The sequence below is a fragment of the Dasypus novemcinctus genome, chromosome 19 (assembly GCF_030445035.2).
Source record: "Dasypus novemcinctus isolate mDasNov1 chromosome 19, mDasNov1.1.hap2, whole genome shotgun sequence".
Classification (NCBI taxonomy): Eukaryota; Metazoa; Chordata; class Mammalia; order Cingulata; family Dasypodidae; genus Dasypus; species Dasypus novemcinctus.
The window spans coordinates 48,153,811-48,174,412 of record NC_080691.1 but is presented as its reverse complement, the minus strand read 5'-3'; the positions used below and the strand labels follow the sequence as shown (position 1 = coordinate 48,174,412).

The window sequence follows — 20,602 nt, the reverse complement described above, 5'->3', positions numbered from 1 at the left end:
CGAGTATGATTATGTGGCTACCTAGATTCCGCTTGGCCCTGAGCTCCTTAGTTATCCCAGGAGGGCTGCTGAATTATCTAGGCCTGTGCAGTGCTTGGCTGTGCCCCTGAAGGGCATCTACCCAAGGCCAGAGTCAGACTGCATGTGTCTGACCACCCTGGCAGTGTGTGCATGGACCAGACACCCTGCTGTGGGTGGATGTGTGCGATCTCCAGGGCTCACAACAGCACTGGGAGGTTGGCCTTTTGAACCCCCACCTTAGACATGGTGGTTCACAGAGGTTTGTTGGCCACTGCCAAGTGCTAGAGCCTGGACTGGCCCCTTGGCCGCCGGACTTAAGCACCCTGGTGCCATCTGGGGCCCTCTGGACCTGGGTGCTGGAGGCAGGACACAGGCTTTCTCTGCTCCTGCCTTCGCAGAGAAGCAGGATGTGCACAAGTTCCTGCTGGGGAACCTGACCAACGGTGGCATCCTGGAGCTGATGATGCGCTACCTGAAGGCCATGGGCCATAAGTTCCTGCTGAGGTGGCCACTGGGCCTGGCGGAGGTTGTGCTCAGCATCTACCACAGTTGGAGGAGGCACAGCGCCAGCCTGCCCAACCCGCTCCTCAGGGACTGCAGCAACGAGCACATCAAGGTGGGAACAGGCCCACCGCAGGGTGGTGGGCAGCAGGGGTCTCCACGCCACGTGGGGCTGTGCCGACCCAGGTCTGGCCACCCCGGGTGGGGCCGGGGATTCCAAGGGTGGAGCTGCTGTCCCTGTGGCCTACTCCTCTGGGTCTAAATGTGAGCTTGGAACCTGGGCCACTGGCCCTTTGAAGCAAGAAGCCACAGGACCTGAATTATACCTAGAAAGATTTCTGCTGGCTAAGTGGAGGACACACTTGGGGGTTGAGAGGGGAGCAGGGGCTGTCAGGAGGCTGTGGTCAGGAGAGTGACAGTGGTGGCTGGGGCCTGGCAGTGGCAGTGGGTAGGGATTTTGGAACAGAACTGATCAGACAAATGGACATGGGGTGGGTGGGGGCCACGGGGTGAGTCATAGGGAGGCCTCCCAGCTGATGAGGGATATCATTTACTGAGATGAAGGAGAGTTGGACAAGCAAGCTGGGGAAGGGGAAGCAGGCGGCTGTGTTGGAGATGCTGAGTGGGGAGTGCGGTGCTTGGGCCCTGCAGAAGTGGGTCAGAGCCCCCTACTACCTTCCTCATCTCAGCCTCTTCTTGCTGGATGCCTCCCAGGCTCTGGCATGGGGTCCACTGGCCCTTTCTCCTGTTGGCAGCTGGAGCATCGTGCTGAGGATGGAGCGTGGGAGTGTGGGAGGGCCAGGCTGGTCTTTCTGGCTGGAAGCACAGAAAGTGGAGTTGCTCGGAGTCAGCAGGTCCTAGGGCCAATGTGGCCAGCACTCTCTGCTGGGCAGTTTCTGCTGGAGCCAGACTGGCCTGGGTTTCCCACCTCCCAGCTTGGCCCTGCCTCTCAGCAGCTTCTGCTCACGGGCCTCGCTCCACTGGGAACAGTGGGGCAGCCAAGGCTCTGGGTCCCCAGCAGACCAGAGGAGTCAGTTCCCAACTGTGCCCGCCAGCAAGTGCCTCTCTCCTCGTGCAACCTGGCTTCCTCGTGTGCCCTGGGAATGACACGTTGGGCCCTGGGTAGGCGATGGAGGCAGTCTCTTCACAGGACAGTCCCTCAGGGCTCTGCACACCAATGTAACCCTAACGTAGAGCCATACGTATCTTTTTCTGCCCTGGCAAGTGGCTTCAAGGTTACCACCTAAGAAACAGGAAGTAGGTAGAAGGGAGTAGGCTTTTCTTTTTCAAATCACAGTGAGTTTTAATTTTGTTTCTTCCTGGCTTCTGGCCACGACCTTCTGGTGCCTGTTCTACAGGACATGATGCTGATGTCTCTCTCCTGCATGGAGCTCCAGCTGGACCAGTGGCTATTGACCAAGGGCAGAAGCTCTGCGGGTAGGAGGCCTTTTTGATTTGGGGGAAGAGTCTGAAATGCTGGCAGCCAGGGGGAAGTGGGAGTTTGGAAAGGCCAAGTCACAGAATTTAGTCTTCTCTCAACAGCAGGCACATCATCCGGGTCGGCTTGTGTAAAGGGTTGCAGAAACTTCCACAACTTCCATGACAGCTTCTGTCACCCACTGTAGTAACTCCCATCTGTTCAGTTCTGAATGGCTCCCTGGAGGCAGGCCAGTACCCTACAATACTACCCTTCAGGCTCCAGTTGCAAGTTGGGGGGTTTCTGGGCCACCCACACTTCTAACTGACTACAAACTTGGGGCTTCCTACCCCTGCCTTTGGTTTAGTAATTTGCTGGAATGACACACAGAACTCATTGAAAGTGCTATACTTACGGTTATATCCTTATTATAGTAAAATTTGCAATAAGAAGTTCAAAGAAGAGACGTATATAGGGTGAGGTCTGCGAGGGTCTAATCTGCACCCTTCTGAGTCCTCTCCACGTGGAGTCAGATCACATGTGGCATCCTCTTTACACAGAAAGGTACCTCCTCAGTCATGGAAGCTCTCTTGGGCTCCGAGTATTCCAAATTTATATGGGGTCTCACTAACTTAGGCATAGAATTGAAAAAATAGAACCAATGTCCATGTGGTTGAACTCAATCTGCAGCCCACTCTGAGATGGTGGGAAGGTGGGCTGATAGGATGTGGCTCAAGCCCCAAACCCCTCATCTCTAGTTGGACTTTCTGGGGCGGTCAGTCCCCAGAGGCTGCAGGTGTGGCTGGCCCTGCCCTGGCTAGTTAGCACAAGAACTGTCAGGTGGGGTCCTGGACCCGCCATGAAGACAAAAGACCCTCCTATCGCAGGGCATCTAAAATATAGCAGTTACCTTCCCTAGAACTTGGAGACACAGACCAACCAAATTTTTCCTTGTGCTGTCAGGCTTGGAAAAAATCCAGGGCCCCCAAGAAATCCCTTGGACTCTCAAGAAGTAAATAATGGCTACCAAGCCCCAAAAGGGAGCTATCTGCCTATTTTTTTTAAGTTATTGGGATTGAAGGAAGAGGGATCTCAGTTTCAGAGTGGCCCTTGACAGTTTATATGTCCCTGATAATTTGTTCAGATGATATAATAACTCCTTCTGACTTCTAAACCACCACATGGTGGAACAAAGATACGCTCAAAGTTCAGTCTGTAAAGTTGGGGTTCTCCGGCTCTTGAGGTTTCTGCCTATCATCTGACTATCCTGATTTCACTGATGCCTCTCCTTTGCAGGGGCTGTAGGCTCAGAGGACCCAGGATGCACGTAAGACCTAGGCCCACATGGCAGGGGCTGAGGGCAGCCTCTGGTGGGCAGAAGGTCACGGGCACTCTGGGGACCCTGCTGGTGAAGCTGATCTGTTCCTTCCTGACTGGTTTGTAGTGTCCCCTCGGAATTGCCCTGCTGGTGTGGTGAATGGCAGATTTGGTCCGGATTTCCCAGGTACCCACTTCCTGGGTGACCTACTGCAACTGTCGTTTGCCTCCTCCCAGCGGGACCTGTTTGAGGAGGGCTGGCTGCAGTTTGTGGTCCGCGTTTACTGGCTGAAGGCCCGGTTCCTGGCACTGCAGGTGGGTTCTGTGGGCAGCTGCATGTGGGTATCCAATATCCAACAGGGAGGGAAGAAAATAAGTTGGTTGAGGGATGTGTGGGTGAATGCATGCATGCGTGTGTGTGTATGTATATGTGCATCCATGTGTGTGGACAGGCATGTATCTGAGTGCATGCATGTGTGTGCACGAATTAGGTATAAATATACACATGTGCATGTACATGTACATGAGTACATGTGTATAAGTGTATGTGCACATGTATAGGTGTGTGGGCGTATACACACAAGTGCATGTGTATGTATGTACACACATATGCATGTGCATGCAAGTGTTCAGGTACAGTACCTGCCTGAACTCTGGGCTTGACATGAGGGAGTGGGAAATGGGGGTGATTGGGGGCATCTCAGAAACCCATGATGCTCTGGAAGTCCCCCTGAGACTCCCCCATTCAAGGTTTCCTTGGGGTCTTGGCACTTTGTGTATGTTTTCCTGAGAGAGCCTGAATGAGTGAGTGAATGGATGCATAACTTTCTCTTTGCTTGGTGCAAAAAGAACTGCAGTTTCAGATCGAGAATTTTAAATCATTATTACTGAACTCAAGCACATCTTTTTTTAAAATTTTTTATTTATTTCTCTCCCATTCCTCCCCCCCTCCCAGTTGTCTGCTGTCTGTGTCCACTCACTGTGTGTTCTTCTGTGACCCCTTCTGTCTTTATCAGTGGCACCGGGAATCCGTGTTGCTTTTTGTTGCATCATCTTGTGTCAGCTCTCCGTGTGTGCAGTGCCATTCTTGCGAAGGCTGCACTTTCTTTCTCGCTGGACGGCTCTCCTTACGGGGCGCACCCCTTGCGCGTGGGACACCCCTGCATGGTATGGCACATGGCACTTCTTGCGTGCATCAGCACTGCGCATGGGTCAGGGAAGCTGGGGGTTTGAACCACGGACCTCCCATGTGGTAGGCGGATGCCCTGTCCATTGGACCAAGTCCGCTTCCCTCAAGCACATCTTTATTAATCTAAATAGAAACCATTAAAATCAACACATTGTTTTGCTAACGAGAAATAAGTTTGCTTACTCCTGTAGCAAAAAATCCATGCTTCAGGATTTGACAAACCCTTGTAAAGCATTTTTGCATCCTGCTGGTTGTGGACATGTTTTTGAGATGCTTGAAGAAGTGGTAGTTGAGTTGGCAAGAGGTCAGGTGAATATGGCAGATTAGGCAAAACGTCACAGCCCAATTCGTTCAACTTCCGAAGCTTTGATTGTGGGATGCGTGGTTGGGCGTTGTCGTCAGGAAGAATTGGGCCCTTTCTGCTGACACCTGGAAGATTCAGGCATTGCAGTTTTCGGTGAGTCTCATTGATTTGCTGAGTGTACCTCTCAGATGTAATGTTTTCGCTAGGATTCAGAAAGCTGTATTGGATCAGAATAACAGCAGACCACCAGACAGTGACCATGACCTTTTTTTGGTGAAAGTTTGTCTTAGGGAAGTGCTTTGGAGCTTCTTCTTGGTCCAACCACTGAGTTGGTTGTTAATGGTTGTCATATAAAATCAACTTTTCGTCATGCCACAATCCAATTGAGGAATGGTTCATTGTTGCGTAAAATAAGAGAAGATGATGCTTCAAAATGACAATTTTTAAAATTTTCAGTCAGTTCATGAGGCACCCACTTGTCAAGCTTTTTCACCTTTCCAATTTGCCAAATGACCGTAGAATGGTCAACGTTGAGTTCTTTGGCAACCTCTTGTATAGTTTAAGAGGATCAGCTTTGATGATTGCTCTCAGTTGGTCATTGTCAACTTCCAGTGACCGGCCACTATGCTTCTCATCTTCAAGGCTTTTGTCTCCTTTGCAAAACTTTTTGAACTACCACTGCACTGTACGTTTGTTAGCAGTTCCTGGGCCAAATGCGTTGTTGATGTTGCAAGTTGTCTCTGCTGCTTTACGACCCATTTTGAACTCAAATAAGAAAATTGCTTGAATTTGCTTTTGTCTAGCATCATTTCCATAGTATAAAATAAATGTAAAATAAACAGCAAAAAAACATAAAGCGAGAAATGCACATTATAATGATGTATAACATAACATTTACTTAAGAATGTATTCCAATACCAAATGGCAAATTTCAACAATGCAAAACTGCAGTTACTTTTGTGCCAACCTAATAGAGTTAGCTACTCTACTGTGGGCCTTCTCGGAAGGCTCCTCCTGGGAGCCTGGTCCCTGGTGCCCCATTTTCCCAAGGCAGGGCTAGGATGTGCATGTTGGCACTTGGCACCCCATGCATGGCATGTCTGGTGTACCTGTCCCTTGAGCAGCTGATCAATCTTGGGGAGCACTGTTGTCAGGTGGCAAGATCATGGGTTCCAGAATTAAGACAGGCCCTGTTCTAATCCTGACTCTGCTGTACATCAACCTGTGATCTCAGGCAAGACCCCCGGCCTCATTCAAGGGTATTCGGCTTCCCCAACTGTAAATAGGGTCAGTGGAACCTCCCCTCAGTGCTTTGGCTTGGGCCATTCATTCATTCATTCCTCTGAGCAACATTTCTTGAACCCCAGCTTGCACCAGGCCCCATTTGAGGAGAGGCAGTGATTTGGGTGAAAGCCCTCCCCTTCTGGCACCCAGTCCTGGGGATTGTCAGGCCCTGGCAGAGCGCTGTTGATCCTTTCTCCCTGCCCAGGGTGACATGGAGCAAGCCCTGGAGAACTACGACATCTGCACGGAAATGCTCCAGAGTGCTCCTGCTGCTCAGGCCGAAGAAGGGGCTGAGAGAAGAGGCATCACCATTCGACTGCCCAACCTCCACAACGATTCCATAGTTTCCCTGGAAGAGGTGAGAGGGTGTCTCCTCGGGGCATTTTCTTGGCCAAAGATTTTTTTCCAGGTTGGCCTAGCTAGGTGATGCCTGATCTGTCCCTGAGGAACAAGAAGATGGCCACATGCTAAGCAGGACTCCTGGTGGGATTCCAGGAGGTGGAGAGGCCTGGGAGAGGCAGCTTCCTCCCAGCTGAAGCTTGGCTGGGGGCCAGGCAGCAGGCTGGGAGGCAGTTGCCAGCACCACTCAGAGGTGCCAAGTTTTCAGCCTTCAGGGCTCAGTGTGGTGGCCACCCCAGCAGACTGGGAGGGAAGTGTCAGCCAGAGCAGATCAGGGCAGGGCCAGGGTACAGGGGCCTCATGCCAGGCTCCCTTCTGGTGGCCCACTGCTCAGTGTGTCCTCTCAGACCCTGCTGCAGTTCGTGTCTGTGCCATGTCTGTATTGCCTGAATGTCATTTTCAGACTCTTCTCAGAATCTGGGCAAGGTTAAATGCAGTACTCCTGCTGCTTATGTGCTGGGGGCCTCCTCGAGGAAAGGGTCTATGGCTTGGGCCTTGCTGAGGTCCCTGCTGAGCTGATGCTGTCTGGTTTCAGGAGTGTGATTTGGGAGCTATTAGCACTCGACTGCTCAGTGCCCTTTTAGCAATGGTTTTCCTGAAACCCCCTCCCTTCTGGTGTAATTTTTTTTTTTTTTTTTTGGGGTATGTGTATGTTTAAAGACTTTTAAAAGCTTGCCAGTTTAAGGTAAATACCGCCTTGTTGAGGAAGAGTCTAATTTTCATCCTGTTTACCTGAAGTCTGATAAAGGCACTCACTGGGTGGTTTTCAGGGAGGGTGTGAGGTGATTGCCATGAAGCGGTGTTTCCGATCTTGCGCAGATTGATAAGAACCTGAAGTCGCTGGAGCGGTGCCAGTCCCTGGAGGAGATCCAGCGGCTGTACGACGCAGGTGACTACCAGGCTGTTGTGCACCTACTGCGCCCCACCCTCTGCACTGGTGGGTTTGACCGGGCCAAGCACCTGGAGTTCATGACCTCCATCCCCGAGAGGCCTGCCCAGTTGCTTTTGTTGCAGGTACGTGCTGCCCTGACTCCCAAGCTCCTTCTCAGCCTTCTGGCTGGCGGGTCTGTTTTTCTCTGAAGGTGTCAAGGGAGTCCTCAGGAACACATACTTAGAAAAGTGGGAGAACAAGCCAGGAACTCAGCACCTGGTAGATGGGCATCAGAAGATAAGGCCACAATGGGGAAGTTAGAACCGGGGAGGGCAGGTTCTTGGGTTCCATGTGGCTCAGGGTGAGCCCTGTGCTCGACTTAGATCTTCTTCATGACCCTGTGATCCTCCAGCTGCCTTTTGAAAATTGCTTTTGAATTTAATTACTGAGTAGATATAAAAGTGGATAAAAGTATCTGTCCAGTGTAAAGAATTAAGATAGAGTGGACTCATTGAAGGGAAAGAGCCTCTCATATTTGAAGGCCCTTTGTGCCCTTCCTGGCCCCCTGCCTGCCTCCCTTTTTCAGAAGCAAACCCTTGCTGGGAGCTGGCACCCACTGGGCCCTGGGCAAGTCGCTCAGCCTCTCCATACCTCCTCCTGACTCTAGAATGGAGATGATGGTTGTCCCGTGGAGATGCAGGGGCCTATGGAGGCGGTGATAAAGAGTGAATGCATGTTGGTGCCACAGAGGTCACTACTGCTGTCCTTGGGGAACTAGACTGAGACACTGAGACAGACGTGGGAGATGGCCAATGTGATGCAATTCATGCCTGGAAGTCCTGGGCCTCTGACTCATGCTCCAACCCCATTTACGTTTATTATGTTCCAGGACCCTTCCCCAGCAATTTGGAGAGCGAGCCTGTCTTTTTGCTTAGATACCACGAGGCATTCTAATGATGAGCTTTCCTGAACTGGGAAATAGGAAGAGGTGCAACTGTGGAAGCAAATGAGGACCTCTCAGTCCTGGTCAAAGGGAAGCAAAGAGGTGGTTCTGGGAAGGAAGGACAGAAAGGAGGAAGGAAGGGAGGAGTAGAGAAGTATGAAAGGATGGGAGGAAAGAAGGAGGCTCTAGCTCCTGGCAGAGGAGGCCAGGCTCAGACTAAGATCAGGGATGAACTGTGTCTGGCCCTCAGCTACTACGGCAGTTGAGCAGTGCCCAGCAGGTCTGTGTATGGGACAGACAGCAGGATGCATCCAGGGAGGGCACTGGGTGGGGAAAAGGAGGGGAGAGAGCCTTTGTAAGATGGCCCCAAGGCTCAGCTGTCATTTTGTTCCTGTCATTGTCTGGAAGTGCTGAGGGACAAGGACGCTGGCATCCATGGGTGTGGCAGGATGCTCTGGGGATGGGCAGAGGTAATGTTTGGACGGGCACTGAGTGGTGACGAAGGCTGCCCTGAGTGCTGTGGAAGTTCCTGCTTTTTGGGAATAAGTGACTCTTAGTTGTGCTTGATTTCCTCCTGAGGAGGTATGTTTTCTCAACTGATTTGGAACACTTTTTTTTTTTTTTAAGATTTTATTTATTATTTCCCCCCATGCCCTGGTCATTTGCACTTGCTGTGTCTGTTCGTTTTCTTTGTTTCTTTAGGAGGCACCAGCAACCGAACCCAGGATCTCTGATGGGGGATTGCTTGAGCCACCTCCATTCCCTCCTTAGTTGTGTCTTGGAGCACTTTTTTTTTCTTTTCATTCATTTTTAAAAAAATATTACATTCAAAAAATATGAGGTCCCATTCAACCCCACCGCCCCCACCCCACCACTCCCCCCACAGCAACACTCTCATTGGAGCACTTTTTGTAAATCAGAAATACTCATCTTTTTCTCACCGTTCATTGCAGATTCCCCCCTTTCCCATTTGTTCTTTGTTTCTACATTGTAGCTTTTGTTGTTATTTTTTTCTTTGACAAAGAGAAGTTCTGGGTTTTTTGTGTTGTCATATATTTCCATGTTTTCAAACGTTTGTGATTTTGTTTATCACTTTCATGCTTAGACCACCTTTCCAAGACTGGAGAAAGAATCATCCAATCATTCCATAGATGTGTGTTGAGCTCCTTCAAGGAGCCCAGCACTGGACAAAAGCAGGCCTGCCCCGAGGGAACCTATATTCCAGTGGGGAAGCAGACAGGAAACCTGCCAACAAATAGAGAAAACACAGAGAAAACACACATTTGCCTTTGTTTCCTTCAAGCAGCCTTCCTATATTATGGTTTGCATTGAACTTGCTTGGTCTGGAGGGGGAGGTCTGATTTGGATTCCTCCCTTTGAGGAATGGAATGGCATCCCTGCCCTTCCAGGTAAGCCACCTTTAAAAATGTCTTCCATCCAACAGCGTGGTTTTCTTCTTGTCAAGGTGATTTGTGGCTGCTATTTTGAGCAGGATCTTTTTGTTGGTCATTATATTTTCAAACTGTATGTTACAGCCTTCTAGGAAAGCTATTTATTCTTGCATGTTTATATTGAACCAAGCCACTTCCCTGAATTCTCATGATGCCTGAAAGTTTTCTGTTTGTTTTGTTTTGTTTTGGCGGGGGAAACAGTCATATTGCTTACAATTTGCAATAATTTGGTCTCCTCATTTGTTGGCAGTTATTCTGCCTTTTAACTAGTCTGGCCTTGAGCTCTAGGGATGACGTCACGTTTCATTTCATCCCCGTTGGCTAGGTCCTTCATCTCCTGACTTTGGTAGCAACTCTGGCTGCAGTTTTTTGGGGTTTTTTTGTTTGTTTTTTAAATATTTATTTATTTCTCTCCCCTTCCCCCCCCACCCCCCTGTTGTCTGCTCTCTTTTGTCCATTCACCATGTGTTCTTCTGTGACCGCTTCTATTCTTATCAGCAGCACCAGGAATCTGTGTTTCTTTTTGTTGCATAATTTTGTTGTGTCAGCTCTCCATGTGTACAGCACCGTTCTTCGGCAGGCTGCACTTTCTTTTGCACTGGGCGGCTCTCCTTTTGGGGCACGCTCCTTGTGCGTGGGGCTCCCCTACGTGGGGGACACCCCTGAGTGGCATGGCACTCCTTGCGCGCATCAGCACTGCACATGGGCCAGCTCCACACGGGTCAGGGAGGCCTGGGGTTTGAACCTCGGACCTCCCATGTGGTAGGCAGACGCACTATCCATTGGGCCAAGTCCGCTTCCCTGGCTGCAGTTTTAAAGTCTTAGTTTGAGCTGGTAGACTGCATCATCCAGTTTTTTCATTGAGCTTTCTTCTTCCTTCCCTCCTTGCTCTTGGCAGCTGCCTGAGCAGCGGTGGCTGCAGCAGAACTTCCCAGCAGCCTTCTGTCTTACTTCTGTGCACCCACCCTGCTCAGCCAGTTAGCCGGGTGGCAGCAGTCAGTTGGTGGCCTGTGGCTGGCTACCACTCAGCCCCTGCATGTATTGTGCCCAGGCCCAGTGACCAGAGATTGCACCTGGCCTGAGAGCCTCAAGAGCTGATCCTTGCAGCAGCCAGAGTGAAAACAAATGAGCGAGTCAGAGGGGTGGCCAGGGCTAGTGGTGGTGCTGTGAAGATGGTCGCCAAGCAGCAGATCCGTATGGCCAGTAAGAAGCAGAGCAAGAACATCATGCAGCATGGTGACGTTGCTAAGAAATGCCTCTGAAGAGAAGGCATCTGCAGGATCCTGGTTATTGGGTGTCTTCATTTTTGTTGTTTGTGGCTCTGCAATTTTCCAGATTATTCAAAGAATCAGGATGGGCATGTGAAGTGACTGACCTTAAAATGTTTCCATTCTTCTGTGAATTTTGACTTGAACTCATTCCTGATGTTTGATAAACCCTGGCTAAAAAACAATTCAGTAAAAGCATCCTGCCTCAGAATGACTTTTCATATCATCTTTCATGTGTCATTCTATGGTTTCTTCACCAGTCATTCCAGGTTTTCTAATCCATACCACAGTGCCTTGCGAAAACGCCCCATGAATAAAGCAAAAAATTTGATTGTTAAAAAAAAAGTCAGTCATCTTTATCCCTTTAGAAAAGGGTCCTCTGTCCCGAGCTTATGGGAGTTTTGCTGAGGAATGGTCAGCTCAGGTCTTTGGACTTGGAGTCTGCTGTGATGTTCCTCTTGCCCTTCTGTGTCCTCCTGGCTGTGGATGTTGGTTTTCTCTAAAGAAACATGCCTGTTTTCCTGGCAGGGAGGGCCTGTCAGTTGGTGGCTTTGATCTGTCTTCAGACACTGCGGAGGTGTCAGGTGTGGCTGCTGTGCGAACTGTGCCACATACTTCGAGGCAAGCAGGAGCCACCAGCCTTGGCTGCAGCGAGAGCCAAGCCCAGCCCGCGGTGAGCAGCAGGTGCTTCCTGCTGGCCTAACGAGCAGGCCTGCCATGGGCTGTGAATTCACAGGCGGGCTGTGTTTCTCCATGCAGCAGCGACTGTGTTGAAAGCAGCTGACATCCAGGCTGTTGAAGTGGGTTTGATTCTAGAGCAGAAAAAGAGGCTTTGCACAAAGCAGTAGCTTTGCAATAGCTTCCAAAGAGGAGATTTTAAGTAGCATGGACAGTTCAGCTCTTAGCTCCCACCAGGCCCTGTGCCAAATAGGGGATATATGTGAGCTCATGGCATGCTCATGGGACCTCTCGGCCAGGAAGCGGCTGAAGCACAGAGGGGCCTGTTCTCTTGCTCTGAAAACCAGCAGTTCTTGAGTGGGGTCTTTCTGACTCCAGTGCTCTGCTTGGGGTGCTATGGTCCCTGCTTCTGTCACGCTTCAAAGCAGACTTCTTTATTCAGTGCCAACTGTTGAGGTTACTCTTACTTATTAGCGTTTTCCAAAAATATACCTTTTCTAGACTTTTGATTTACAGGAAGTGAAATTGCTACTAGCTGAGACTGGATCCAAATATAGCTGCTGTTTCAGCGACAGCAGGATGAAACAATGCACCCAATGAAGTACACTCCAGGAATTGGGAGTCTCACTGCCTCCCTGTCTTGGGGAACTTGTTCAGATCAGTTCATCGTCTGAGGCAAAAGCTTCAGATCGTGTGTGAGGTGGCAGCTGCCCTTCTCCCAGAAGTCCTCGCTTGCTTTCAGGAGTGAGGAAGTCCAGATCCATGTGGAAACATTTTCAATAGTAAACAAGGTTTTGAGGACAGCTCCAGACCACCAGCGTCACACTCATGAAAGCACAAGGGCCATGCCAAATGCTGGACCCACACTATGTTGTTCAGTCTTCACCATGCTAAGGTCACTGCCTCATTCAGTGGCTGAGGCAGGGCCTGAGCTCAGGCATTCTGGTTTCAGAACCCACATTTGAGGCTTTCTGCTTCCGCTGCCTCTGCCTTGTTGCCCTGGAGGAGAGACAGGCCTTGTCTTGGGCAGTGGCTTCTAGAAACAGGAGCAAGGCATGTCACAGATCAGGGTGGTGGGTGTGCCAGGACTGAGGCTGGTGGAAGATTCCATGAAACCCTGGCACCCTGCATGGGAGCAGGCAGGAGCTCTGTGCGGATGGAGGCACTATCAGTCTAGGGTCACACCGGCATTGGAGGTCATCCAGGCTGCCTGTGGCCTCATTCCCAGTGTCTGGCTTTCTACATGGGGAAAATGAGGTGCAGAGGTTAAGCATGTTCCGAAAGCCTCCTGGCTAATGGCATGCACTGCTGTGACTGTCCACAGAAGCCTCCAGGATGTGTGGAGGACACACCTGTTCTAGAGGGTGTCCTCACCCCTCCCTAGGCTACCCTCGACCCCGAGGAGCCATGTTGAGCTCCTGAAGAGACCATCCCCACCCATCTGGCCCTCATGCTCTGTTTGCCCAGGACTCCTTGCTCCGGCTGAAGGATCATCAGCAGTGCTTTGAGTGCTCCGATGTGGCTCTGAACGAGGCAGTCCAACAGATGGTCAATGCGGGTGAGGCAGCTGCCAAGGAGGAGTGGGCAGCCACGATTACCCAGCTGCTGCTGGGCATCGAGCAGGCACTTTCTGATGACAGTAGCAGCATCCTGAAGGCGTCCTCCTCTGCCACCGGCCTTGCCCGGCTCACCGGCAACCTCATCCAGGTACCCACAGCCCTGTCCAAGTAGGGTCTCTGAAGCCCCCTTCTATAGTAGTCCACGTGCTTCCGTCGCAGGTTAGGAACACTGAGGGAGGTACTAGCTGCTTCTGACAGAAGCACGAGGGTCTGAGAAGCGGGGACTCGGGTGGGGGTTGGCAGTCCACTGGCTACACCCTCTTGGGACTGCTCAGGGTGGAGTGTCCTTTTGAACCACTGAGCCTAGTGTGAGGACACAGGCTCCAAGAGGAAGGCCACTTCCCCACTTGCAACAATTCGGAGGCCAAGCCAGAGCCGGGGCCACCCAGCTCACATTGTCCTTGCATGTGCGTCTTTCTCATTTTTATAAAGATGTGCTCTTCTGGCTAAGGGTTTTTATCACAGCACGTTGCCTGGGCAGGTTTTATGGCAGATAACAAAGATGGCATCTCCGGCCCCCACCCTTCCTTGAGCCAGCCTGGCTCTCTCCCCAGTTTCTGCTCTTAGGCCACCAGTCTCTCCTACCACATCCTCTCCAGGATTTCTGCAGCCTGGGTTTCTCCTTCCCATTGTCCTTGCCCTGCCTCAGTCCAGGCTACTGTCCCCCTCCCTTGAATTATGGAGCCTGCTTTCCACTGGTCTCCCTGCCCCCACCTCTTTTGCAGTCTTACTTCTACCTTGCCACAGAGGCCTCTTTTCCAAACAGAAATATGAATGTGCTGCCCCCCTTGCTTAGAACCCTGCATGTCCCTTCCAAATCGTATCTCCCCTGAGGTATACTGGGCTGCTAACCAGCCTCTCCACCCTCATTTTGCTGCTTTCCCACCACCTGCCTTTGCTTTAGCCATCCTGAGTGATGGCACACCCCCCAGATCCTCTAAGCCGTCTCACCAATCCCGAGCTCCACCTGCCTCCCCATCCTCTGCCCCCACTCCTTACTCTTTCTGGGCACCTGTCACCCAACATCCTTTTACTTAGAAACCTTCCCTCCAGGGTTCTGCTCTGCCTGCCCTGCCCCTCCTCTGAGACGCCACTGCAGCTGCATTTGTTTTCATTGGAGCAGTCAGACTAGTCCTTAAGCTCATTTTCCTCTGAGCTGCAAACTCCCCGTGCCTCATCCCCTCTGTAATCCTCGCACCTGCCGGGGGACCCATCCAGCCGTGCTCAGGGGTATCAGGGACTGCATGGGACATGCAAGAGGACTCTCAGAGCTCCCTTCACTGATGCCTGGGTGGAACTGACACCCTTGGATGCTGCTGTTTCAGAGGCCTCACGTCAGAGGAGCGGGCTGTGGGTACTCTTTGCCAGATGGCCAGTACACCCAGCTCCCAGAGGTGCCTCTGTCCCCCTAGGAGTGAGGTCTCCTCCTGCGGCAGAGGTGGGGGAGGAGCTGGCTCTACTGTGACACGCTGGTGTGCCTGCTTGCTCACCAGGTGATCGATTGCAGCATGACTGTGCAGGAGGAGCCCAAGGATCCCCCCATCTCATCAGTGCTGCCCTGGATCACACTACATCGCATCATCTGGCATGAAGAGGACACCTTCCACTCCCTGCGCCACCAGCAGCTCCAGAGCCCAGTGGATGAAAGTGCGTGAGAAGAGAGCCAGGGTGGAACAGTCCCCAGGCAGGGGACTTTGCACTATAGGATCTCTGTGGGCCTGAACAGAGGCTGGCAGGGGCTTCTAGGAGTGCCCTGAACAGCAGGGTGGAGTGGTGTTGAGTGGGTGTAGCCTGTGTGCAGTAGACAGGTGGAGCTGGGACCACAGCAGGAAGCCAGCACTGGCATGTACTTGTGAGTAACATCCCCTGTGGCTCTTTTGATCCTCATCGCAGACTGGGAGGTAGGCAGCCTGGCTCTGGGGCCCTTCCACCCAGGTGCTGTGCACTCAGCCACGCATGGCTGGCTGGTGAGGGTCCTGGTATTGAGTTCTCTGGAAGCAGACACTGAATTAAAGTTTATTAGAGGGAAGCGGACTTGGCCCAATGGATAGGGCGTCCGCCTACCACATGAGAAGTCCACGGTTCAAACCCCAGGCCTCCTTGACCCGTGTGGAGCTGGCCCATGCACAGTGCTGATGCGCGCAAGGAGTGCTGTGCCACGCAGGGGTGTCCCCTGCATAGGGGAGCCCCCACGCGCAAGGAGTGTGCCCTGTAAGGAGAGCCACCCAGTGAGAAAGAAAGTGCAGCCTGCCCAGGAATGGCACTGCACACACAGAGAGGTGACACAACAAGATGACACAACAAAAAGAAACACAGATTCCCGGTGCCACTGATAAGGATAGAAGTGGTCACAGAAGAACACACAGCGAATGGACACATAGAGCAGACAACTTGGGGAGGGGGAAGGGGAGAGAAATAAATAAAAATCTTAAAAAAAAAAGTAAAGTTTATTAGAGATCCATACCTGTGAAAAGAAGGGAGAGGAAGCAGGATTGGGCAAAGGGAGGAGTCAAACTGTGACAAAGGCCTTTCAGAGCCTCAGCCAACCTGACAGCACACTCTAGGACAAGAGTTGCCCATCAGAGTTGTCCCACAATGTTGAACTGGACTGGTTGGTCCTTTATATTGCCATCTTGCTCAGTCACCACGTGCTAGACCTTGGGTGAGGTTAGTCTCTCCAGCTGCAGCAGTCCCCAATGGAAGTGACAGCTGGTATTTCTCTACTGACTGGAGTTAGGGGAGGAGCTGCATGTCTATCACAGATACATAATGGGATCTCAGCAGAGACAATAAAATCTAAGTCCTTCAATAAGGACTGCACACGGTCCCAGCCCAGTTAGTGCTCTTTCGCCTCTGCAGACACAGGCTAATACAGAAAAGTGGATTGAGAATACCACCCACTTCAAAATTGTAGGTTTAAGGAAAAGGCAAATTGGCCTTACATTATGTAGGAGAGTGACCCAGAAAATTCACATGTTATATAATAGAGCACTTGGATATTTTGTAGGAACTGACTGAGCTGACAATGAGCAGGATAGAAAGAAATGGCATTGGAACTCGGCCAACAAGGCCACCCACTACCCTTGGTAAGGACACAAAGGAAAGAAGGAATATAACATGCACAAAACTTATGAATTCAGTCTGTAAGGAAACACAGCAAGAAACAGAGGCGGAGTCCCTGCAAATGGTTTACATGAGAAAATAACTTATTAAAAATTTAGGGAGCAGTGGATGTTACTAAAGCAACTGGGCTTCCACCTACCACATGGGAGGTCTGTGCTTTGGTTCCCAATTCCTCCTGGAGAAGACAACAAGCTGGCATGACAGGTAGGCGTGGCAAGCTGACACAACAAGATGACGCAACAAGAGACACAAGAAGAATATAAAACATAATGAAAGACTCAACAAAGCAGGAAACAGAGGTGGCTGAAGCGATTAGGCACCTCCCTCTCACATCGGAGGTCCCGGGTTTGGTTCCTGGTGCCTCCTAAAGAAATAAAGAAGGTGAAAAGACATAGCAAGTCTGAACAATGAGGGGCTGAGGAGAGAGAAATAAAATCTTTAAAAAAACAACTTAGGGAGTGGATGTGGCTCAAGCAGTTGGGCACCTGCCTCCTATATGAGAGATCCCAGCTTCCTGGTTCCTCTAAAGATGAGCAATACAGAGACCTGACGTGAAGGGTTGACATGATGAGCTGATACAATGAGATGTTGCAGCAAGGAGTCACAGTGAGAAACACAACAAGCAGGGAGCAGATGTGACTTAAGCAATTGGGTGCCTCCCTCTCACATGGGAGGTCCCGGGTTCAGTTTTCAGTGCCTCCTAAGAAAGAAGACGAGCAGACACAGAGAACACACAGTGAACAGACAGCATGCACAAACAATGAGGGTGAGGGGAGAAATAAATCTTAAAAAAAAATTTAAAGCCTGTGAAACATCTTTCATAGATGAGCTGATAAACAGAAAGAAATGAAAAGGAAAATTGCAGAACTAAGGGAAAACACTGCAAACCAAACCTTACTGTTATAAACTAATAAACCCAAACTGGTCAAGCACACAAGGACTATGACTGAAATGAAAGAAGTGGATGTGACTAAGGGATTAAAAACATTTGGAGAGAAGATGATAGATATAGAAGACAAAGATGGTCCAGCATAAGGATAAGTGGTGCCACTGAAATAAGGAGTCCAACAGATGCAACAGGAGAAGCAACCAACCCAGTATCAAATATAGGAAAATATCTCTCAATTGTAATAAAAACAGAATCTGCAGATTGCAAATGTCCACCATATATCAAGCAAAACTAATGTACATCAGCACATCCAGGTTAAGCAACCAGTTTAAGGATAAAGATTATTTAGGTCTCTAAACTGAAAAAGCAGTTATCTTCCTTAGTTGGGCAATAAATGAGGCTCATTTCCGATTTCTCCATAGCAACATATAGCACAGCTGGGGTTGAGGTCTGTAAGTCTACAAAGTTTTTGCAGCAAGTAAGCATGACCCGAGACATCCAGCCAAGTTGTTTGCTAATTATAATCAGTAACAGGCAGCTATTTACAAACAGGCACTCCTACCCCCATGAGCCTTTCTTTAAGAAAATGCTCCTGAAGGATGAAATCCAATAAACAAAGATGAGTCAAAATAAAATAACTCAGGAATGGCAAAGCCATTGGGGAAGGATTTGTGGGGAGTACCAAATCCATTTAAAATCGGAGTTGAGAGAAAGCAGCTGGGCTAATTACGGTGGCAGAACAGAATATAATACTAGAAGCTTTGAATCATTATAAATCATATACCTAACAAAATTAGGAGGTGGGGGGAGAGAAAGGAAGTGTTACAAAGCTAATAACTGAGCTTGTGTAATGGAGAGCCATTCCATGCTGTTGAAAATGGAAACTAATATAAAAGAACCATAAAAAATCAGAATGGCTTGAACTTCCTCATGATTTCCCACCTCTTTTTTTTTTTTTTTAACCAGTTCTTTTTGCATGTTTGACTGAGACTGACCAATAATAAAACTACAAAACAAGTTTCCTAAAAGAATACTTATTCTACTGGGTTTGATGCCCGTTGGTATTTTCTATTCTTTTTTTTTTTTTAAAGATTTATTTATTTATTTAATTTCCCCCCCTCCCCTGGTTGTCTGTTCTTGGTGTCTATTTGCTGCGTCTTGTTTCTTTGTCCGCTTCTGTTGTCGTCAGCGGCACGGGAAGTGTGGGCGGCGCCATTCCTGGGCAGGCTGCTCTTTCTTTTCACGCTGGGCGGCTCTCCTCACGGGCGCACTCCTTGCGCGTGGGGCTCCCCTACGCGGGGGACACCCTTGCGTGGCACCGCACTCCTTGCGCGCATCAGCACTGCGCATGGCCAGCTCCACACGGGTCAAGGAGGCCCGGGGTTTGAACCGCGAACGTCCCATATGGTAGACGGACGCCCTAACCACTGGGCCAAAGTCCGTTTCCCGGTATTTTCTATTCTAGTGTGTTCTACCTAGTCCGTTTTAAAAATTACAGTTTTTAGTTACAGGCCATTTATGGGTTATGGTCCATAGTTTAAAAAATACTGAGGGATCTTGAAGGAACTAATAACAGTTTTGGAGATGAACAAATGTTTAACCGGAATCAGCAGTTCCTTTTTCTTCTGTTTTCTGTTTTTCCTTCTATATTCAAGTACACCCAAATTTAAGAATTTTAAGTTAAGTAGTTATATATGAGTTGCATTGTTAAAAATTATTTCTCTTTTTCAAAATGTCTTGGATATACTCAAAGATGCTTCAAGGAATGTTCATCAAGTATATTGGTTATGCTGGGGGCTGGTATTTTGGTGGATGAATTGTTCCTTCTTTTATGTTCCTGTATGGGTTGAGTTGTTTTTTTTGGTAAGCATATATTGCTTTAATAAAGACAGTTGAGTCATTACTTTTTAAAGACTTAGACAAAAAAAAAATTAAAAAAAAAAAAAAAGGAAAGAGAAAAATCCATAGCTTCCTTGGTAAAGACAGAAAAGCTCAAAGAGGAGAGATGGAGCCTCGCAGCCTGCCCATGGGCACATGTTCCAACTCTGTCTTTTGGTCTGCTGTTTCCCCAGTGATGTCGGAGTCACCCATGCTCCCTTCTTCCCTCATGCTGCTCAACACGGCTCACGAGTACTTGGGCAGGAGGTCCTGGTGCTGCAATTCAGATGGGGCTCTGCTGCGGTTCTATGTAAGTGTCTCCCACAGGGCCTCGGTGGTGGTGGTGTGGGGGGTATTCGCACCCACCCCGGCCTTCTCCTTGCAGTGGGGCCCACTTGTGCATCTTTTACTTACTGTGTATATGGGATTACCCAAAATTGTTTTCAAGTCTGAACTTTGCTGTCCTATATACTTGAGGCTTAGGGAGGTTTCTACCTGGCTTTGAACAGTAGGAAGATTCAGAGCCACTGGTCATGGTTGAGACTGTTTTCCCCACCCCTCTGTCCACCATGTCTCCAGGGTCCATCCTGCCATAACAGTCTCAGCTCAGAAGGTATCACCTCAGTTAAGGAGGCCATCCTGGGCTCACCACACTCTGTCCCATCCTAGTGCTGGGTGGTCGTGCCCATTTAAGTCTGCATTGGGTCTCCTCCCCCTCCCCAATGGTATCCCTGAGACCAGGGACCTTTCCTGTCTTCTGATCTGTGACTTCCATGAAAAGTGCCTGGCACTGACCATTGCCAAATTGATGTTTCTCGAATGGATGAAGGAAGGAACACAAAAACATTCATTCATTTATCCAGAAGTGCTTGCTGAGCACTCCTCCTGGGTCCTAGAGAGGTGGCGGTTGTGAAAGGGACTGCTTTATCACTCCCTCTTCTCATCTCCCCGGGCTCATAGTCTGGCAGTAAAGGATTGTGTCTTGGGAGTTTGTTGAGATGTACCTAAGGGAGACCTTGTTTGATGTGGATAGTTTTCTCTTCTTGGCTAGAGTTGGGAGTGTTCCCTAAGGGAGAAATCCTCTTGGATCCTGTCTTTTCTTGACATGAGTTAGTATTCTTTTCATTTCTGTTTGGATTGGTGAATTCCTATCCATTCATTCCCTCCTCAGCTCAAATGGCCCCTCTCCTGTGGAGCCTTCACAATCTCCTGGAACAGCTCCTTCTTCCACTGTGCCCCACGAACCGTCACCCAGATTGTGTGTATGTTAACAATCTTGGTTTCCTACAAACATTCTTCTAATAGAACTGAAACATTGTAGCATGTTCTTACCTTCCCTCCCTCCCTCTCTTGAGGATGGTGTGTATCTTTGTCTTTATTTTTATACTTTATTACATGTCTTTGTATTAGTAAACAATGTGTAGTTTCATGGATTTTTAACATGTGTATA

At 49.6% G+C, this 20,602-nt stretch overlaps 1 protein-coding gene across 5 annotated transcripts in view; it reads left to right on the top strand.

Moving 5' to 3' along the window:
- The window catches only part of CABIN1 (calcineurin binding protein 1), a 130,691-nt gene that overhangs the window by 25,053 nt on the left and 85,036 nt on the right, over positions 1 to 20,602 (top strand). For all 5 annotated transcript variants that reach the window (XM_058281739.2, XM_058281740.2, XM_058281738.2 and 2 more), the window contains 8 exons: positions 420 to 637; positions 1,881 to 1,959; positions 3,384 to 3,571; positions 6,239 to 6,391; positions 7,252 to 7,446; positions 13,111 to 13,350; positions 14,756 to 14,909; positions 19,347 to 19,462. In XM_058281739.2, the coding sequence (XP_058137722.1) occupies positions 420 to 637; positions 1,881 to 1,959; positions 3,384 to 3,571; positions 6,239 to 6,391; positions 7,252 to 7,446; positions 13,111 to 13,350; positions 14,756 to 14,909; positions 19,347 to 19,462 (1,343 nt within the window). The remainder of the gene's footprint in view (positions 1 to 419; positions 638 to 1,880; positions 1,960 to 3,383; positions 3,572 to 6,238; positions 6,392 to 7,251; positions 7,447 to 13,110; positions 13,351 to 14,755; positions 14,910 to 19,346; positions 19,463 to 20,602) is intronic.